Source organism: Plectropomus leopardus, chromosome 6 (genome assembly GCF_026936395.1).
Source record: "Plectropomus leopardus strain MGB_pleo_1.0 chromosome 6, ASM2693639v1, whole genome shotgun sequence".
Lineage (NCBI taxonomy): Eukaryota > Metazoa > Chordata > Actinopteri > Perciformes > Serranidae > Plectropomus > Plectropomus leopardus.
This window is the reverse complement of record NC_142181.1, coordinates 33936084-33958207: the sequence shown is the minus strand read 5'-3', so window position 1 is coordinate 33958207 and position 22124 is coordinate 33936084. Positions and strand designations below refer to the sequence as shown.

Sequence of the window (22124 nt, the reverse complement as noted above, 5' to 3'; positions counted from 1 at the left end):
ATCCACCTGAATTTAATGCCATTTTAAGTCCACACTGATGCGTAACTATGCCAACATACATGTTCTGCCGGGGTTTTAAGAGTGGAGCAGAATGAAGTAAAAACAAACTACGATACTGAGCGTTTTTGAGAAGATGTTGGTTTAGAACCGCCTTGATAGCAGTGTCTATCTAGTCAATAGCCGATGCCATTGTCGTTTACTCCTCAGTGGTTCTGACACATGGCTTGACAACAGCCTGACAGTGACATTAGTCCCCCCCATAGTGCTCATTGGTTGTTTTTTATTTCAACTAAGAAACAGATCTTCCTTTCCAAAACAAACAGACCCAGTGATTCAAACTGGTAGAACCTCTAAATAAATCAGTTTCATGTTAGGTTTTTCAAAACTATTCATCTCGTCAAAGTGGGGCTGCTGACTATGGTGGCCAATTTGAAAAAGCAAATGTCCCTATTTAGAGCCAGTGTTTGGTTTGTCCGTTGTGGGCTACCGCAGGAACATGACGATCTCCTCTCCTCTCCTTCTAAGGTAACAAAAACACAACGATTCTTACTTTCCGGTAACTATACACAAAGAAAATATATATATTATATTCAGTTCCTACTGTTTTATCTCCCTAAATCCCACACACCAGACCTTCAAATTTTTATCATTTGGGGCCAAAACTATTTCAAACATGAATAATAAATTCGATGTCAGAATTATACTGTTCTTATCTCCATATAAACAGTTATCATTGAAGAAAAGAGGAAAAACATAAATGTAAGAGCTGATTCTAAACTTTGAAACAGCAGTGTATCTTTTAATCCTGATTCTACCAGCTCTACCCTTCTCCTCCTCTCCTTATCTTAAAACTTCTCAGGTGTGAAATTACTTTTGTGTCATTGTTTTACGCTGCTTCTGCTGTCCTCTGTCCTCTCCTTCAATGATTCTATAAAGCACTTTGTTAACCTTCTTATAAAAGTGATACATAGTGTAAGACGCATTGAATTACAACTCGTGATTAGATAACAGCAATAACAACTCTGTTTGGTTTAGGATACTAAATATTATTCATAAATGTTGCCAATTGAAGTTGATTTTACCCAAGAAGAGAGAAAGGGGATCTTAAAATGCCAGTTTTACTCACCAGGATGGAGTGAACTCCACATGGGCGTCAAAAAATCCCGCCACCTCGGCAGTAGCTACCTTCCAGCCCTCGATTCTGGCTCGGATCAGTCCCTCTCTCTTCTGGTTCCTGACGATCTTCACCAGGCCGGGGTAGCGCTTGTTCACATACTCCTCCAGTGGTCCTTTCAGCTGTTCTGCAGTCCGAACAACAAAGATTACACACAGAACAGAACAGGTGATGATTAGAGAGACCCTCCTTATATCAGAGATCCCAGTATCATCCTTCTCGCTGATGTGTCTTTTAACAGCATATGAAAGTAGCCAACTCTGACCTTTGACCTCTTAAATGAAGGGGGTAAAGAATATATCATTTCTCTACAGGCTACCGGTAAAGTTTTTTAAATTATTTTGCAAAACAAAGACGTTTACTGATAAATGAATGAGGAGATGTTGCACATTTAACATTTTTAATACGGCCTGATCAGAAAACGGTGCAAGGAATGTGTTATAATGCAAGCAGTGACTATTGTTTATGCATATGAATTGCCTTTTTGAGGGGATAAAGGTGCTCTGATACTCATGAAACATGCATCAGAAATGGCGAAACATTTCCATAAAACTTTGGAGGCATATTTAGCATCCCATGACTTAAAAAAAGTCTATTGGAGCCATACAGTACATACAGTATGTGCCCATATAAACCTGGCCCATGAAGTGTGCTGGGCTTTGAAGCCAATTTTTGCAGTGGCCAGAACAGTGGTGCTGCAATTTACGGGGTCCCTCACATGATGCCATAGGGGCCCAAAAAGACTTGATTCCTGTTAACCTGTATGGCGACATCTGTAAAACAGTGGAAACATTTTTTTTGCGCATCACAGCCCACACGAAATGACGTTTCAAGATCAGGATTCAATCCATTTGGCCGATAAACTTTGGGGAGTCCAAAAGAGCTGCAAGGTTAAATTTTATTCCCATTCAAGGGAGCAAAATGTTACACTGGAGGTCAGCCACCTGGCAGACTTTGGCTTCCCTCGGCTGCTGTAAGTCCCTAATGTGCCTGCTCTATGCTCCCAATGAAGCCGCAGCTGCACCAGTCATTCAAGTACTTTATACCGCAAAAAGACAGCTTTTTGGCTCCATGCGGCACTGAGCAAATTTCATAGGAATGAAAAAAAAAAACCACACACACACACACACAAATAAATAAATATAAACACATCTGTCTCTATTATCTGATGGAACATTTACTTCACTTCTCTGTCTCAAAGTTTAACCAATTAATTCCCAAATGAAAAACTTTTCCAAAACATTTTTGTTAATTCCAAACCATGTCCAAGCCTTGAAACCTTTCATAACCTTTCCTCGGAAGTTCATGACCATAGGAACCCAATGTAAAAAAGTGAGGTAGGGTGTCACTAAAGATAAATAGCTTTAACATAATTATGATCCCAGTTTAGGATGATAACGGCATAATCGCTCCTCTAGTGCTGACAAAGATCACCCCGGCTCTGTACACCCACTATTGTCACTGTTTAATTACACTGCCATAATATCAAGGCCTGATAAATAACCAACCAAAAATCTCTTTTAATAAAGAGACAGACATGATGACAATGACGCACAGAAACAGAGAGATGACATAAATCTTCTCCCTCTGTTCCCTGCGGTGCCATTTTGAGCTCCAGCAGACTCCAAACAACAGTAAACACAGTCTGTTGCTTTCTGAGCGTCACACACTGCTCCACCTTTGATCTCTCAATCGACTCAACAGCCCCCCACCCCCACCCCAAACACTTGCAGCCTCTCTTCCGCTGCATCACAAACACACACACACACACACTTAAAAATTCCCTTAAACAAAAACACATTTCTCATGCTCTCTGTGTTTTCCATCTGTCTCTCTGCCTCTTTTCATTTCTCGCTTGCTCACGCACACTCTTGATCACCAGCTCATTTCTCATGCTGTGTGTTCTCTCTCATGCACACACACACATCACATCACACTGACACTCGAGTGTGTGCAGTGTGAGGCCACGGAGCCAGGTGACTCGTGCAGGCAGTGAGAGTGGTGAGTGTTATATGTTTGCATGCCTCGCCCTTTGCGCCGCTGCAGTCTCTTCCCCTCTGTGATGGATAGCTGGCTCTCAGCCAAGCAGCAATGTCGAGTGAGAGAGAGGAGAGGAGCAGTGGCGGTGGCTTTTAACATCTTCCTCACACACTTATTTTAAAGTTCCAGTGTGTAGGATTTAGGGAGAAATATTGGCATGAATGAAATATATTAAGTATGTATTCTCTGGTGTAAAATCATCTGAAAATAAAAACTGTCGTATTATTGTTACCTTAGAATGAGCTGTTTCTTTCTAAATAAGTCCTCGTCCACAGAGATCGCCATTAGGGGTTGACAGATTATCAGCCTGGCCGAATATAAGGGCTGATATTTGGTATTTTGCTATTGTATGTGCATGTGCATTTTATTTTAATGATTGCCAATAAAATAAATTAATTCAAAAGTGCACTACTTTGGCCAACCAACAGCAGGGAAGGCAGTCTACAATATGCGCAGAGAAAGTGTGAGCATGAGAGGAACTGTTACTTTGTAAAACGTCAAGGGGCTATTTTTGTACTTTGTATTATTTTTTATTTACATTTTCACTCGACTTTATTCAAAAAAAGTTGCTGGGAACTTGCTGCATATGTTGTTAAAAGTTTCAGTTTTTAATAAAAAAAATGCTAAAGGCATTAAAACAAAGTTTTGTGTTGGAGTTTGTTATATTCCAATTTAATTTTTATTGGGAATGCATTTAGGTTCCAAATACTGGTAATCAGTCTCATTAAACCAGTAATGATCGGTATCAGCCCTAAAAAAACAATATCGGTTGACCTCCAATCATTATGTGCACTGTAATCTTTCTTACGTTGGACAGTCTGGGTGATACTTTTACTGTTTGCCTTTGTTTTCTTTAAAATAAAAAAATATTGCCTCCCCAAGAGTTTGTTTAAAAGCAGTCTGATCACCAAAGTGCTTGTGTGTCATCAGACAGAATCTCAGCCATTAACATGGAAGTTTCTCCTGTAGGAAAAATACACAACACTACACAAATGAGACCCAGGTTGTAAAACACCAGAATTGCAGCAGAAACTAGTCCCCAATAAATGCACAATTTCTGTTCACTATTTCCTGCTTAAGGAACATTTGCTAAAAGAAAAACTCGGCCCATTTCTTTTGGAAAAGGGTTAAGCCTTTTCATAAAAACAAAAAAACAAAACAAAAACATTTGCTAAAAGTAAACAAAGAAACTTTGCCCATGTCTTTCAGAAAAGTATTAAAACTTTTTCTTAAAAAACAAATAAACAAATAATTGAAGGTTCACCGATTGTGAAATAAAAAAAAGGCAGATGTCTTAAGTAGAAACCAAAGGGGCTTGGGTGCTGAGTGAAACAGGCAGAATGGGAGGCAGGAAAGCACTGAGTGACAGGTAAATGCTTTGTGGATTTTAGTCTTTTCATGAGATTTGTTGACAATAAGAGGAATAGAATAACTGCAGCATTATCCTCTAAAGCCTTGACTCATCTCTTTCCTCCCGTTTCCTCGTTATTTGTCTTTGCTTTCTGTTCCGTCAGACTGCTCCCTCTCTTTCTTTCTTCTGGATATCCATTGTCTTGCTCTCTCTCTCTTCCTGTCTGTCCGACCTCATTTATCTTAGAGCCTCTGTCTCTCCTCCTTTCCCTCTCTCTCTCTCTCTCTCTCTGCCACTCTCTCTAATAGCCTGGTTTGCTCTTTCAGCCTTTCCTTTCATTCTCTGATGCCTCTTCATCTCTATTTCTCCTTTTCACTTTGCCTTTTTTCAAACCCCTCAGCCATCTTCACTCCTATATCTTTCCTTTCTTCCTTCAGCTTCATCCCTTCTTCTCTAATTTCTCTCTGACACCCTTTGCTCTTTATCTTTCCTGTACTTCCTCTTTCCTTTTTGCTCTGCCTGGCTTCATCTCATTCCCCGCCCGTCGTCTCTCTCTCTCTCTGTCCCCTCATCTCACAAAGCCCGGTTTGGCAGCCCTGCCCAATAAATAAGACGGGGACATCTCTCCCATGACATTCAATTGTGGTGCTCCGCCTCTATCCGCCTGTCTGACCTGCGAAAGTTCGACACCATCAGTCACCTCAGCAAATGCTGCTCCTCAAAAGCAATGACCACAGCTTTTGTCAAGGAGACGCTCATACCTTGTCAAGCCAACGAAGCCATATGACAAGTTTGATACTTTTGTCTCAACAGCAACACATCAGCATGTTCATGTGTAACATACGTGCAGGGTTTGGATGCGTTTTGATTCCAATTTGTATAGCATATTGCATACTATTTTTATGCAACAGATGTGATACAACTATACAAACACTCCTTTAAAATAAAATGAGGATTAGGATTCCGTTGAATAATTAAATTAACGTGTAAATGAATGTATCTGGACCCTGTGTGTTTAGATGTTTAGTCAGTTTCTTCATTTGTCCATAAGCAGAAAGTTTTGTTAGTCATTGTGAAGGGGGCTTAAAGAGCAGCTCCATTATTTTTCATTTTTGTTGAGGTTTTTCTATCAGTTTGTAGCTTTCCAGGAGTGTTCCTGATGAATTCAAACCCCAAAATATTCAAAGTATGTATGTTTAAGCCTTGACCCATAGACTATATATAATGATTGACTACATGAAAGCTCCCAAAAGTAAAGCGAAAACATCTGGATCGCCTCCAGGTGGCTGGCTGCAGTACAGGTTATGAAGCTCACCCCCTCCTTATGGTGAATGAGACATAGGCCAAACTAAAAACTCAAAGCACACGTCAAGTTAATGTTTTCCAAAGATGTTTCTTTCATTATAGATAGTTCGCATCGTGCTGATGTTGGTTCAGGTCATCATTTTTTCTTATAAGTTTGGTGTAATTATAATTTAATGTTAAAAAGGGGGATTTTCCGCCATGAATGACAGCGTTGCTGCTGCCATCAGGCAATCCCCGGAAAATCATTTAAAAAAAACCTCCATCCCATCTGCAATAACTGCCCTTAATAAGAACACATAGACAGCACTTTTTTTAAAACTGTTGTTGAATGTGTTTTAGTCAGTGTGCCTAGGTATGGTTCTTAGTTATGTTTTAATGCTTCATTGAGCTGTTTTAAAGATGAATTTCTGTTTTTACTCGAGACAGACAATAAAGAATCAATCATCTATCAATCTATGTTCATTGGGGCTGCTCGTGATTGGTCGGATGTTTTTTTTGGTGAGAATTCCCGGATATTTTAGCTTCACTTCAACATCTTTTAAGTAAGTGGGGAAGCGTTGTCCATCTTTATGCAGTCAATGCACCCGATGTTTTGCACGCTTCAGAGGTAAGGAGTCACCACCTTTTTTCCGTCTCTCTTGTTCACAGTGCCTGCATATCTGGATGAATTCTTTGCAGTTCATGGTTTCAGTAAAAGGAATGTGGAAAATCTAACCAAGCTAATGATGTGCATCTCCATATTAACTAAAGTTTAGATATTTATGTATGTAAACAGTCTATGAGGCCAATCAACATTAGCTCAAGTGGATAGCTGACGATCAGAGGGGTGTTGAGACGTTTTAAATCCAAAGAACTTTTATAAAAATGAACTGCTTTGCAGCTTTGACAGCAACAATACCCAGCGTCTAACTGAGATCTGCATTTGTTTGTCAAAATGTGTAGCCAAGCTTGGCTATTAAAAGGTCTTTAATTGGGACTGGGCTTTCAACTGAAGTTTTATTGTAAAATTCTAAATACAAGTGTAGGTATAGGTGTAGAGGGAGAAAATGAAAGAATAAAAAGAAGTGGAAATTATTCAAGAAGTGCTGAATTATTTACACCATATCATCATATGTGTATTATTTGCATGATATTAATAATATTTTTTAAATATCACATTTATGATTGAAACCTCTACATCACAAAACCCCCTATACAAACTAATAATTATTTCTGTAACTCTAGTGCCGTTTTTTTAATGCACAATATTAAAACAAATTATTACAAGGACACTGACTGATTGCATGACTTTTGGTTTGTTGATTCCCCCTGTGACTGTCAGGAGAGCACAGGCCATGTTTCAAACCAAGAGGCCTGCTGGGAGCCTTCTTTCAGCCTCCTGTTGCTCTGTACTCTCTTCATCTGCCTCTACGGGCAAATACTGTCTTTAGCTTACAACAGACTCAAATCAGAGGAAGTAAAACATCACTTGTTTGCAATTTGGAAAAGAAAATCTTCCATTTTTTACTGACCGTCATCGCTGTTGTCGTCCACCAGGATGATTTCTTTTAACAAGTGAGCCGGCGTGTGATTGACAGCTGAGTGGACTGAGCGCAGGATCACTGACAGAGCCTCATTGACGAAGATAAAGATAAGGGAGATCTGGGGGAGGTCTCTCGGGTAGCTGACCTTTCTGCATCTGCACAGAGACATGCAAACACACCACACCATCTGTAAAAACAAAACCTTTCCATGCCTGCCTGCATGTGAAGCCTACATTCTAGGCTTTGCACGCTCCACTCAGCCTCCATCATTGCTGAAAAAGACCAAACTGCCTCCACGGAGCTGCTGACATCTTGTTTGCTAAGGCTGAAAGGCGAACCACATGCAGCTTCCTGTTCAACCAACCACATTGGCCTATTCACTGTGTGTCTGCTGCAGATAGGAGGCTGTTTTGTTTAAACAGCCCTAATGAAGAGGAAAGAGGCAGGGTGAGGCTTTAGCTCAGAGAGTGGGAGAAGAAACACCTTCCTTTACATGTCTCCTTTTCCTTATCTAAATTCTTGAATCAATAATCTTATTTTCCATGTGAAATTAAAGCTAGAATTATTATTATTTTAAAGGCATTTTTTGTTACATTTCTTTAAAATTTTCTTTGCAACCTGATAGCAATCACGAGCAATAAATGGAAATACTCTGAAAAAAAAAAGACAAAAATTAAATATCAGTGGCTGTAACAGGCCTATGATAAGCCTGTCCAATCATCTAATTAATTTCATTGAATGAAATGAATGGATAGCTTATCTGTCTGTCAGAGAGAGGGTGTTGCTATTTGCTGTTCTACAATTGCAGATGCACTTGCACCTCCCTTCAGTAAAAGCCTTCAGGGTTCCCCACACATGAATTTATTAGTGGAAAGCCACCATCATTATAACATCTGTCGCCACAAACAGATTTTTTGCCACAACTGAAATATATAAAGGTCTTCCATGCAGTTATTCATTGCACCACACTCTCTCAGAGTGTCAAGCACACTGTTGTCACAGACAGAGAAGCAGAACAGCAGGCACAGTTAAAGTGAAACCTAATCATCCATGGCGCTGGGTCTGAAAGTTTGCATTCACTTACTCTGCATTCTGCTTCTCCTCTCAGCCATCTATCTGACCACATCAGCTCAGCTGCTACTGTTGCTAACAGGACTGGGCAATATGGGCTGAAAATTATATTGTGATAATTTTCGACTACATCTTGATACACAATATATATTTCTAAATTTTACATTCTCCTCAAAAGCACTTCATTAATGCCAGAACTGGGAGACAGAATTGAACATTATACATTTTCTTTTCCCAAAGTCCCTCTTTGAAGTGTCAATGTTGTAGGAATAATTATTGGTACTTTTAAAAAAATATTAACACAATTCCATTTTGATCAATAATTATTAGAAATGTCAATATACTGATTAAGTAGGTAAAGGTAAGTATTAAAACAATAAGAACTGCCTGATAAGTTGAGAAAAGTGCATCACTCTACTGTAATGCAACCTTTAAAATAAGTAAAAAACATCACTTATTCCATATCCCAATATAACATGCAATATCTAAGACGATATATATTGTCTCATATCTCGATACAATAAAATATCTTTATATTGCCCAACCCTAGTTGCTAATAGTTGCCAATAATTTAGCCTTCTGCTAACTGGAGATAAAGGCTCATGGCTGTGCCTTCAAGATCATGTTTATGTAGCAACCACTAGCTAGAACCTCGATTTACATTGTGTTCTCCGCCTCACTCCCCGCTGCTACAGACCACTTTGCTGAGAGGAGAGCGGGCAGCAGCTCTGGAGATGGAGGGTTAAGTTAGCAGCTGCAGAATCTCAAATCCAGTCAGCAAAAAAAAAAGCAGTTTTGGGGGACCAGAGAGCCCCAACTTCCCGCTGTATCAGCTAACAGTTGAGCCACTGCCACCAGACCGCTGTGAGACCTGACACTGAGAGATTTTGCTGTTTGAATTTGAGTCCCTACAGCCGCCAAACGAAGATGTCTCCTGTCTTGTGGGGAAGTAGTCCACAGCAGCAGGAAGCAAGGCAGAAGGACGGTAGGGTGGCTAACATTGGCTTTCTAATTTGTGTCTCATTTGTGGTCTGATGAAAAGAGAGAAAAAAGGAGAGGCTGAGTAAATGCATTGTGTGCAACTCTACAATGAAAAAGGATTAAATAAATTAATGAATTGGAAACACGGGGTTACTTCATAAAGCATAAGCATATGTCCATGGTCTTCTGGTGGGAGGACAAAGAGAGGAAAGCTACAGAAGTATTTTCAAATTCTTTTGCCTTATTTTTGCCTTTTCTAGATTCCCAGCTGCCCCAGCTTTAACTTTAATTACAAGCTATTCTATAATAAATCAAACATTTCCATGAGACTTCATGAAAGTTTTTTTATTTTCCCTTTTAAGATATTTGATGGAAACTTTTCAGAAGAAAAAGTCGTTTATTATGAATATTGCAAACATGCTATAAATATATCTCATTCAGAAACATAGCATTCAAAGAATTTAGGACTATTTTATAACACAAGGACACACAGTTACAGAAAAGGCACTGTGTTTGAAGAAGCTCCCCAAATGGAACCAAGCGTCAGCTGCAACAGTGTGTTTTAAAAAAGCCCCAAGGGGTCTGCAGAGAAAAACCCAGCAGCTACACATCACACTGAAAATACGGAATATATGAACATAATGTACAAAGGCAAGAGACGCCACAGCAATTATGGTAATGAGGAGGTAAGAACAGGAGGGGGCAGGGATGGTGCAGATCAGTGTAACCAGTAACAGCAGTGTGGAGCAGCATGAGTGATAATGAAGTGTGAGAGTGTGAACTTGCCACATTACACATTACACATTACAAGTGTGAGAGTACGAGTCAGCCCAGCTTCTTTTCTTCATTTCTGTACTGCAGCTTCTTGTTACTGATCAGCCAATATATGTCAGTACTGACAATAAGCTAAAATCAGTTGCACCTATAACTGCAATATCCCTGAAAAGCAGATTTACAGTACATCATAAAGACTACAATGTTTCTTCTTTAGAATGCTCGCAGTTCTATATTTGATCTTTGTTTCTTCCCACGTGTCTTTTTCCCACTGCTTATGGTTTCACAGCCACCTCCGGCTCTGCAGTGTAAAGTAGTGACACTCAACTTATGTCTCGCAAGCCAAATCTGGCCCCTGATAGGGTGCCAGGTGGCCCCCCAACCATTTTCTAATTCACAATAAAAATGAAGTGATCCACTCTGGGAATTATTTTTGTTCTTTTAGAGTGCATAAAACCACATCAAAATAGAGCTTGTTTATCATAAAAGTGGCAGTGGAGAATCCTCTGCAACCCCTGAAATAGGTCCAAGCTAAGCTACTGATGTCCTAAAATCTGAAAAAGAAGTCCTGAAATCCTAGAAATGTCCTAAATTCCTAAAAAAAAAACGTCATTAAATCCTAGAAACATCCCAAAATCATACAAATATCTTAAAATCCTAGAAACGTCCTAAAATCATAGAAACATGTACAGAGCTGCTGCGACTGGCCCTTGGCCTCCTGTAATTTTGCAAAAGTGGCCCCCAAGCAAATCAAACTGAGTATGCCTGGTGTGAAAGGACCTTCAGCCAAACATAGCGGACTCCTCAGACTCCAGCTTACCCGCTGTTGCTAAGCCTGAGGATATCACACCCCAACACGCTTCACACGCCACTTTGATCCCGGCAACATGAAAGACCCCCCGAGTGACAAATGAGAGCTCTGGATTCTCATCCCTCCACTCCACCACCCCCAAAACACTCACACACACACAGCTGGTGGCAGCGACGGGCCGAGGGCTTTCTCATCATCACTGACATTCAAATAGATGGGCTGTTACTCACTTAACAGGCAACGTGCGCCAGAGACAGACTATTTAACGGAGCATTTATGGAGAGGAAACCTGCGCCATGCATGCAGATACGACATATTGCACAGAGCGAGAGCACGGGTTGATGCACACACGCATTCACAGACACAAACACGGATGTGCACATACATTAATGATGTGCAGGCACAATTCTGAAAAGCTTTTACGCCTGCTAATACAAAGACTGCCTGTGTGTGTGTGTGTGTGTGTGTGTGTGTGTGCGCGCGCAGTCAGACCTGCGTGCCCATGAGATCGATAGCCAGCCTGATAGTGCAAGTTCTTCAAATATGAGAGCAAGAGGCAGAGTGGGAGAAAGAGGGAGATTAAGCTTTGAAAGAACAGGTGAAGTGCACACCAATGAACACTACATGTGCACTGCAAATGGTGACTGCTGCCTACACTTCAGCATGCTTTTGGACTTTTCTATGGGTGGTGTATGCACAACGTCCATCCAAACGTTTAAAGGTTCAGTGTGTAGGATCTAGTGGGATATATTGGCAGTAATGGCAGATATTTTCTTTAGTTTATAATCCCCTGAAAAATCAAAATTGTGTTTTCGTTACCTTAGAATGATCTGTATGATCTATATTAATCTACACAGGGAGCAGGTGCTTGTCCACAGCATCGCCATGGTACACCGCTATGTCTCTACAGAAGCCCAGAATGGACAAACCAAACACTGACTCTAGATAGGGGCATTCCCAATTTTGCATTGGCCATCGTAGTTAGCAGCCCCAAACTGCATTGGAAAAACACTGATTTGACAAACAGTGTCTCAGAAACACTGATTTTAAAGCATGAAACTGCTTTATTCAGTGTTTTTTTTGTTTGTTTGTTTTGTTTTGTTCTTTGGGGGGAGGCATTATGGACAGGACATAATTTAAGTGTGAAAGGGGAAGAGAGAGGAAATGTCACGCAGCAAAGGGCCACGAACTGGAAGCGAACTCAAGGTGGCTACGGCAAGGACATTGCTTTTGTACATGGGGTGCCCTAACTCTCCATTGTGCCACTGGATAAAATGATCTGGTCCTTTAGTTTTAGAGAGGAAGAGACCTCTGCAGATCGTTCATCTCCCAGTAAAAACCTCCTGAACAATGATTACTGGAGGAATCCTACGCAGCAGAAGTTTCAGCTGGTTGCAATAAGCAGTCGTCACCACTAGATGCCACTAAATTCCTCGAAATCTTACAAACTGGACCTTTAACATCGAAGGTGAAATTTAGCTGGGTCAGAAATCTACTTAACCAAACTCAGTTTTCACTTTTCCGGACACAAGTTGCTTTATTAGCAGTTATCATACAACAACAAAGACTTAGTTAATTGTTATGAAAAATGACCCTGCATATCCGCCTTGCTCTCGAAATTTTGGCAAACTACGCAAGGTGCAGTTGCAGTTTCATCCACATCCACTAACCCCACCAGCTAAGCATTTGTTTCCTGGATTATTGAAATGCTTGCTTGTGCTACAACTCATAAGCGTCATATTTATCCACCGCCATTTTGTGGCGAGTGTCTGTCGAACTACACCTGCCAGCCGTTTCACTGAGATTGAAGTGCATCTACTTATAGACGACAGGCTCACACCCTTCAAAGTGTGAGATATTAAAATGTATGACGTCCTCCTCGGCTGAGCTGTAAGGTTAGCTAGCTCAGTGGTGCGAGGTGAGCTAGCCGTAGATGCACACTTCCTTCTGTGCTGTGATTCGGTTGGTGGGTGTAATTCATTAGAAAGAAAATAGTTCTTACATGAAACTGCTCACAACAAGGTATGTGGACTATCTTGAGTGACCAGGTCACGATTTCTGGAAAGAGATACTGATGTGGCGTTCTGCTGTTTTTAGCACCAGAAGCCTGACTGCGATCTAGTTCCATTAACTTGGAGAGAAATGATCGATATCTCCAACAGTTGGCAACTACAACCAAAACAATCAAAACAAATTTTTTTTAAAAAGAACTACTGGTGAAGGGAAAAATATGTTTTCTTTTTCTACTTTTGGCTGAAATGGCCCTTTAAAAAAAAAAACAACTAAAATATAACACAAGGAAAATGGAATAGCTGTTATGAGCAGCAGAGTAATAGTGAGATATACACTATCGGCTCATAATGACGACATTATATACCTGCATGAACGTGATTGGACGTGACGAGGCCACTGATTAACACACAGCTGAGAGTTATCATGAAGCATGAATGAAACAGCTGATGCTAATCAGCTGATGTAAGTGAGACTTCAGTGCTCTGCCTGAGCTATCGCTATGCTCCAGTTAAATAATTCATCAGCAACATGGCTTTAAATAAACAGCATCACGGTTTGTCTGGTTAATGGACAGAGCACAATGTCGGAACTACTTTCTACAGATAAAAAAGTTGCAATAAAACAATTGCTGATAAATTATTTAAATGTCACTTTAAAACACTGATAGGACCACAAACAAAACAAACCTTGAAAGTGAAATTTATCGACCTGTACCATGGTTCATACACATTTTTAACAATATTTTTCCATGACATGATTTTCATGACATTTCCATGACTTCAAGGCAATCTTTGAAGACCATGCATTCTCTAAAACGACCATCAATACTCTTAAATAGTCTTTCTAAATATATAATTACTTATTACAAATTAGGAATTCAGAACATGATTAGAAAATTATACTTAAATATAACTTAGGGACTGTTCATTATTAATGAGGGGGAGATGCAAAAAAAAACAACATTTTTTTTAAGCACTGGGGAAGGACTAATGGCTTCAAGATGCATCCAGCTTTAAATAGTTGTTTTTTTGTTTTTATTTGAATTCCAATTTAATAATTTTTGGCAAATTTTAAAGGAGGAAACAATTCTGTGATTTTTTTTTTTTTTAAACATTTTGGGGCATTTTTTTTTGGTGATTTTTAAAGAAAACAAGCCTTCCAAACCCCTGGCCCCGAAACCAGCAAAATGACACTATTTATCACCGCAGGTGAAAACGTCATGTGTTATTATACAGGTTTGTGAAAGATAATCCCATGACTTTTCCAAAACCTTCAGGTTATATTTAGCTTTCCAAAATTGTACTGGCCTGACAATTGCTATCTGCAAATTTTATTTTTTTTTTTTGTTTTTTTGATGACTATATGAATCCTAATGTACTTACTTGCTGGGCCGGTGGTCCGGTATGGTCCGATCCAGAGAGATTTTGTCACTGAGGTAGGCGTTGTAGCCGTACTTCTCCCTCAGGTTTTTAGCATCACTCTCCTCAGCTGGCAGCAGCGTGGCAGGGAGGCCGCCTTTCCCCCGACCCCCGAAGCCCTCAATCAGGCCCAGAGATTTGGACAGACCTGGGCGAGGCAAACAAGAGAAGATTACATGTCAAGATCCTTTAGTGTGGCTGAATCACTCTCCTCTCAGTAACGCACTCTGTGGCTTACAGCTGATAGCCTGCCTCCCCATCACATCTCCAAACTCACATGAGCATAGTGTGTAGTCAGAGGCTGTCAAAACAGGTGAACGTCTGAGCTGAGTTCCCATTATGGAAAGTGGTGGCACAGATTCACACAGAATACCTGAGGTACGGATACTTTTAACACAACAGGGACGTCTAAAACAGACCTATTCCAGGAGTTTAGTACTCTGAGGTCAGTATAGTTCCTGTGTACTCTGATGAAAAATACACTATACAAAACTACAAACCCTAACCCTATATAAAACATATACATAGCAAATTTTCAAATGGCTTTGTATTATAACAGTTTGGGTAGTATATGTAAATCTTACTAGCGCCTAGATCTCCCTGCACACCTCTCAGCTCAAATTCAGATTCCGATTTTTGTTCTATACTGCTTATGTCCATCACAGACACAAACAGTATAGAAGTGGATTGAGAGAACCACCCCCCTCTCTATATATATCTTTAAAACTCAGACGAATCTCCGATCACAGAAAAAATAAAGCATTAAAAACATTAACACTGATTACTTGTGTTTCATGGTGACACGGCGCATCATTGAAGGCCACAGTAGCATTGTAACATGAATTTTCATACCATTGGAGTACTTCAATCCTGAAATATCATCTCAACACAAAGCATGTGACAGCGGCGTCTGTGTTAACAGGTTACAGCAGCCACGCCACCTGCAAGAACAGCGCTGGTCAGGCACATCTCAGCTGTATGTCAGCCACAGCACATCTAGAGGAACAGTGGCTCGCTGATTTTTCTCCGCGTGGCTGTCAGTAGAAACAGACAGTGAAAATGGTGTTTTGATGATTATACTGAGTCTATACCACCTTTTATTGCGGTTTAAAAGTCTTTCTCTCTGTCACAAATGACAAAATACAAAGATGTCTGTTTCCCTCAAAACTTCCTTGCTTCTGTTTCAAAATAAAAGTCCTGTGACAAATCATCTCTGTGGACAGAATCCCAGCAGTTGTTAACAAAAGGCATTTTATTTTGAAACACTAACGGGATGAAAATACAGCTGACCAAATGAAAAGTAACAACCAGCTCACTGATGGTGTAAACTATAAACTAACACAAAGATGACAACAACCAGCATAAACCAGCATATTCTGAACAGACACATTATTAACACTGACAAAAAGTGTCATTTGTGTGTATGAGCATAATACAGAAAACTTCACTGCAAACTAGAAACTACTCAGTGCAGTTCTAGGCATGATGGGAAATATAGGCTAAGTGGTTGGGACCACAGGGAGAAGGCTAAACACCATCAAGAGGGAATGAAGCAGAATATTTCGTTAGATAACAACATGATGTGAATTTTGGAAATGATGATACCACCACAATCTTTTTTCATTAATTTTGACTTTTGGACTTTACCTTGCTTTGAGTTATTGGAAATGTTTGTCAACCTCTGGCATCCTGGTGTGCTGTGCTGTGACACAGAGCTACAAGCTTAAAATACAAGTAAAGTTTGCAAATGAAGTAATTAAATCTGCATATGGATTTTTTTTTGTCAGTAAATATCTTAGTCATAACCAGACTGAGCAAGCTAAGCATTTCTGTGTTTATATCTTTTGGTATTGAGTTTGGGAAACCCCACAATCTCTACAAAGTGTAAGCACCAGTTGGTCAGCAGACTCAACATGGACTACAAAACGTGTCTGCAGGTCGTTACTAAGGATCGACCTACTAACTACAGAAGTAAACTTGGTTTCATTACATGTAGGATTCTACTGACGTGATTGATTGTTTTCTAGTAATTAGTCGGATTCTGTGTATTTCCATGTAAATAGAGATAACAGTTACAAAAAGTTATTTATTTTGAGAGGTAATTGCTCCAAAACATGAATACATGTTGATTATACATTTTTATTTTGTTGGTAATAATCTGCAGTGATGCTTGCGAACCTCGGTGCAAGCGCCTCGGTCCTGACCGCATCACTGTCATGCTCAAATAATGTTAAAGGACACCCTCTCGTGTAAAAGTGCTTAATTCAAAATTGTTTGTAACCAAGCAGCCACCATATTGTTTCCTGTCTCAAACCATGCCCCGGTGCATAAATTTGTGTTTTCTATGATAGCCAAGGCCCGCCTTATTCTTTCCTACACTGCCTCTGATTGGCTTACCCTAATATTCCTTGCCTAACCCTAACCAATCCAACTAACGAAAGTAACAAGCCAGTCATAGTGAGAGGTAATTCCTTTGGTTTCCTAGCCAGTGCTTCTGGTAGTTGTAGGTTTTGACCATTTTTCCAGGGGTGAATTACTTCTACTGCACTGCTGCCCACCCTGACTTATAACCTCCCTGATGGAGGAAAGACATCGTTCCTCAGTGACAGTACAAAACTTAATGATTAGAAAATGTTTTTTAAAAGATAGTCATCTGTTTTTAGAATTTTAAAATAATCTTTAGTCAATTTGAAAAGTCGAAAAGGAAATGTTGTCAGTTTTGTTTCTTGGGGAAAAACCCTGAACCAAACAATAAATTATTTATGAACTCACATGCTCTTGAATTTAGAGATTCTGTGGACTTTAACACTTATACAATTAAGGTGTAAAGTAAAAAAATAAGATGCTTCCAGACTGTGTCCAGAAGTTGTTCGAATCAGCATGAACGAAGAGGAACCTGTATGTTTTCAAAAAGAAAGATTAGAGCAAATAAAAAACAAATATGTGTTAAAGTCAACGGTGTGAATTTGGGGGATAGTTTTGAAAAGGAATTGAACATGTGTAAATAGGATTTTTTTTTTAAATAGGTGATTAACAAATAGAAAACTGACTTTTGAACACCAGTGAGTGGATATGAATATATGTTTTAGGACTTTGGGATGCATAGAATATACATGTAATTAGTTTTTAGGTTTTCACTGCTTCAAAAGTCATGACTTATTCTTATTTTGTGCGTGTATTTCAGTTGAAAGCAGGATTGGAAATAAGCACCAGCCACCTGCCAAAATCAGGTAAAAAATGCAAGTGGCTGCTAGATTTACTTCGATCACCAGCCAATAAAACAGTGGTAATCTACTGACTGGCTGGCAGATTTTGGAATCCACCAGCCACAGTGGCGGGTGCACAAAAAAAATTAAATTTTCAACCCTGGTTTAAAAAAGGCCAAAATAAACTAAACTAAACTAGAATGGCAACATGTTATTCTAACTTCCCAATAAATTTAGAATAAATTACATTTTTGCAGCAAAATTTTAAAATGAAATTAAAAAAACACATTCTAATCAGTTTGCTTCATCCATTAAAAAGGAAACTGACATTTAGAATGAGATGTTTTATTGCAAATTCATTCATATTTTATTGATGATCTTTCCTACTTAGCTATACAAGTTAACTTTAAGTTAATGACATGTTCTACACAGGAACTACAAAATTGTACGTTTTTTGAAACAGTTACTTCGAAAACTTTACATTTTTACAGATTGTGTTTAAATGTTATGCACCAAATCATCTTCAAGTTAAACTCTTGTAAGTGCAGTTAGGAACTGTTATCAGAAGAGAGGGGTGACTGGGATGTGACTTCTTTTTTTTTTTAACCCTCTGAAGCTCAAAATATTTTTTCCTTGAGCCTCGCTGAGTGATTTGAGGAAAATGCATGAACCTTCCTCCACCATAAATTAGTTGTTAGGATTTTAAAACTGGCCCATTATGTTTGAAAGTTAAAAGTTGAATGTCCTGGAGTTGAAAAAAAGCTTGGTGTTTCATTCTTATCATGTGTGCTAGTGTGCACAAACACCTTATTTTTCAGCAAAATTTTAAATGAGATGTGGAATCAGCAGCGTTTCTGTATGTAAAAAATTGGTGGGGCACCAACCACTTCAACTGATACCCTAAATATTATAAAAATTACAATACTGTCATTACTGATGTGTTTGTTTGTTTTTAATCATATCATTTTAAACATATCAAGGGGTGGTGGCTCCACTAACAACACTCTTAACAAAAGTGTGCAGAGTGGCATGTTTGTACACATACACTGAAAGAGTGAGAGAGAGAGAAAGCAATGGAGATTACACAAGTTACATTACCACTGCCTTAATTAAGAATGCAATATCCCATTGTCATAAACCAACACAATTGAGCTCAATACAAATAACTCTACATGGCTAGAAAAGCAAACAGTTCAATAAAACAGTTCTGACAAAGCACGTATCTGTTCTCCTCCACCTGTCTGTTAGGCTGCTCAATGGGTCAATTTGAGCAGTGACATTTACTAGTAAGCCCATTTTCACCACACTGTCCAGGTGACTCCCGCTGCTTTCATGTTTCGCAATCCTCTCAAAAAGATGTTTTAATAATTTAAACCTGTCCCCGACCAGATGCTGTCTCCACCACATCGCAGACATGGGAAAACAGCAGAGTGCCTTCCTTTTCATGCTAACCATTAGCCACTTTTTCTTCGAAAACCCCTCCAAGTTAATCCACATTTGTTTTACCCGCAGTTTGAGTAAGGACAATGTCCCTTAGGTGGGCACCCAGGCGCTATAGCTCCAACTTCTCCTGTAAATAAAGACTTTCAAACCTGTGCTCCAGATTCATTTTTACAAGTTACACAATCTCACTTCTTGCCGACGTTGAAGCTAAAGTTCACAGCTAATGTCAGTAGCGCCAAACTTCACAGCCAACCATCCTCTCCTTTCTGAAATATTAGCCAATCAACTCTGAAATCTTTAATGATGCTGTAGTGGCTGTCTGCGCCAGGTGTAATCAATTTTCATGATTTACAGTGTATACCAACATCCCGAGCATGCGTATTACCGTTTTCTTACGTACAACAGACAACACCCGATTTCAATATAATAGATGCGAGAGGGACTGGCCTACATTTACCCCACGGCCACCGTAGCTCTACTGCGGACGCAAACTAGATGAACAGGGACCAATAATCAACGAGAATGTTTTCTGAATTGTATTTTGACTGTTTTAAAAATACTAACACAAATGATATGCAAATTGGGATGGCTATATATTCACAGCTGATAAATTATCGCAAATAATATGAATTGGAACCTGACTTGTTTGCACAGCGCTCCTGGCAACAGGAGGCCCCTAAAGACCCGTCGCCACTGCGCAAAGTGATTTTGATGAAATATCCCTATTTTAAGATAAGATTTAGTTATTGTTTGATGTTTTCATGTTTAGAGGTAGTCTCTTTCTATACACCTCTGATCTTTTCTGACACATTTCTAGTTTCTATTTATCTGGATTTTAATTTCTGTTGACTTCTTTCTGTCCACATTTTTTTTGGCAGTGATAAATGGTGTAATTTTGGCAGGTAATATTTGGGGGGAAAATGTCAATGTTCTGTGCCAAAACATTTTTAAGGAAAAAAAAATCCCCCCAATTTTTTGTAAGGGCTACTTATTGTAAGCACTTTCCTTAATAGATTAATTGGTCAAATTTACAATTGATTGCTCGTTATTTGAAAAACAAAAACCAAACACAACATTAAAATTTTGCTTGTTTCAAACAATACCAAATGCATTTTATCCCCAGTCAAAGCAGCAACATATTATATATATTTTGATGCAAAATTGTATTCATAGCCTATCAATTAATCGATTGAATTTCATTTAAATTCTTAACGACGGATTCATCATTTTCATTATCACCCCTAGTTTTTGTTAAAAAAAAAAAAATCTCCAAAAATGTATTTTTAAAAAAATCACCTGAATTTTTTAAACAAAAACAAACAAAAAAATTGCCAAGTTTTAAAAAAGAAAAACTGTGACAGGTGTTAACGCAAAGTGAGAGGTTAAGTTTCAGCTCATCGGACTACTTTATCACATCTTCATGTCAGTGCCTCATTAGAAAGAACGTGTGCAGATTCCTTGAGTAAAATCAGGTTGACCCGTTATTTCAATTTAAATGTCACTTTACCGTTTAACTGCCGGTACACCACATCCTCCAGCGAGCTGAGCCTCTTCAGCAGCACCTCATGGCTGATGCTGGGCCCCTGCGCCGTCCCGTTGCCCCGGGGCCTCTTCCCGTCCGCCGGAGCCTCCGGACCGGCGGCTTGGACGCTGCGCGTGTTGCACCTAGCCCAGTAAGTCATGAACCCCGCCACCGCAAGCACGTTCAGCACCAGTAAGACCCTCCATCTTCTGAACACAAAAGCCATTAAAAAGTCGCCGATGTCCGGGCTTCGAGTGGCGGGGGGACAGGAGGAGGAGGTGGAGGCGGAGGAGGAAGAGGAGGGGGGAGAGTCTCCTGAGAAGCCGTACGTGTCACAGATTCAGGACTCGGGAAGCTGCAGGGAGAATTCAAGCGGGTTACACCTCATAGAAATACAAAACCTGATCAAGTGCAATGGTCACTGGTCATAAATATGCTCTCTTACCATTTGGCACCGGTGTTATTTTAGGTTGCATCCCCCTTCTGAGGAAATTTGGGGCGCCTGGCCATCGGCTTTCATCCGTGTCAACGCCACTCCAAGCCAATAAGATCATGCACGGAGGACGTGGGACAAAGACACCAGCATATGTTGATCCTGGAGAACAGATACTGCTAAATAATTTATCAGTGAGGAGATGATCAAGTCTGTCTTTTTTTTTTTACTCCTTTGCGTCCAACAGAAGTGATGCGACTGAGCAGGACCGCGCGCGGAAAAAATCCTTGCAGATGCTCGGGGGAAAAAAACCCTCCTTCAACCTTTCTGCTCCCCAAAAAGCCTTTATGCACGTAATCTTCCACCCGTTAGGGTTCACAGTGAGTTGTAATTCAGGAGAGTGCACAGATTGTGAGCAGACAGCAGCGCTTCAGGAGATGCAGCATCCTCGCCGGTGGAGGTGCAGATGATGCTCCGGGAACGCAGCAGCAGCAGAAAAGAAACACGTCCGGATTTCTCGTTTTCCTTCACATTTTCTCCTCTCTGTCTCGCTCAGCACATACAGACGTTTTCCTGTTATTCCGCACGCCCTTCTTGTTTGTTGCGCCTTGTTATTTCCTCTGATTCTCCCACACAGAGCTTAATAGGGGCGCAGGGAAAAACGTGGAGTGGATCCGGTGACGTTTTACTTCACAGCAGGTCAGGGGGTGGTGGGTGGGGTGTCTGCTCACTGCCAGCCAATTATCTACATTTAGAGAATATTCAAATATTTCACACTGTCCCACAACGGGCCTCTTGAGTCTACAAGTTCAGCCTGGTCTTGATTGATCTTTGATAGACTCAAATGTGTTTCAGAGTTTATTTAACTGTTATTTCACTCACTACAGAGATGAGCACATGGGGGGAATGTTTAACACATGGTAAAACTTCAATTAATAGCCCCGGCTATTATTTGCTTAAATCAAACTCAATAAGCTTATATTTGGGACAGGTGTCTATATGAGATGGGCTTTTAATTCCTTTCACACAAAAGTATTGCTCAGCAAAGATGGAAATATA

At 39.9% G+C, this 22124-nt stretch overlaps 1 protein-coding gene across 2 annotated transcripts in view; it reads right to left on the bottom strand.

Moving 5' to 3' along the window:
* The window catches only part of galnt17 (polypeptide N-acetylgalactosaminyltransferase 17), a 53048-nt gene that overhangs the window by 20522 nt on the left and 10402 nt on the right, over positions 1 to 22124 (bottom strand). The window contains exons 2-6 of one of the 2 annotated variants that reach the window (XM_088079317.1): positions 21078 to 21810; positions 20618 to 20987; positions 14426 to 14609; positions 7382 to 7548; positions 1127 to 1301 (exon numbers count right to left, since the gene is read on the bottom strand). In XM_088079317.1, the coding sequence (XP_087935443.1) occupies positions 1127 to 1301; positions 7382 to 7548; positions 14426 to 14609; positions 20618 to 20858 (767 nt within the window). In that variant the 5' untranslated portion in view covers positions 20859 to 20987; positions 21078 to 21810. The remainder of the gene's footprint in view (positions 1 to 1126; positions 1302 to 7381; positions 7549 to 14425; positions 14610 to 20617; positions 20988 to 21077; positions 21811 to 22124) is intronic. The other variant, XM_088079318.1, reaches the window with a different exon arrangement.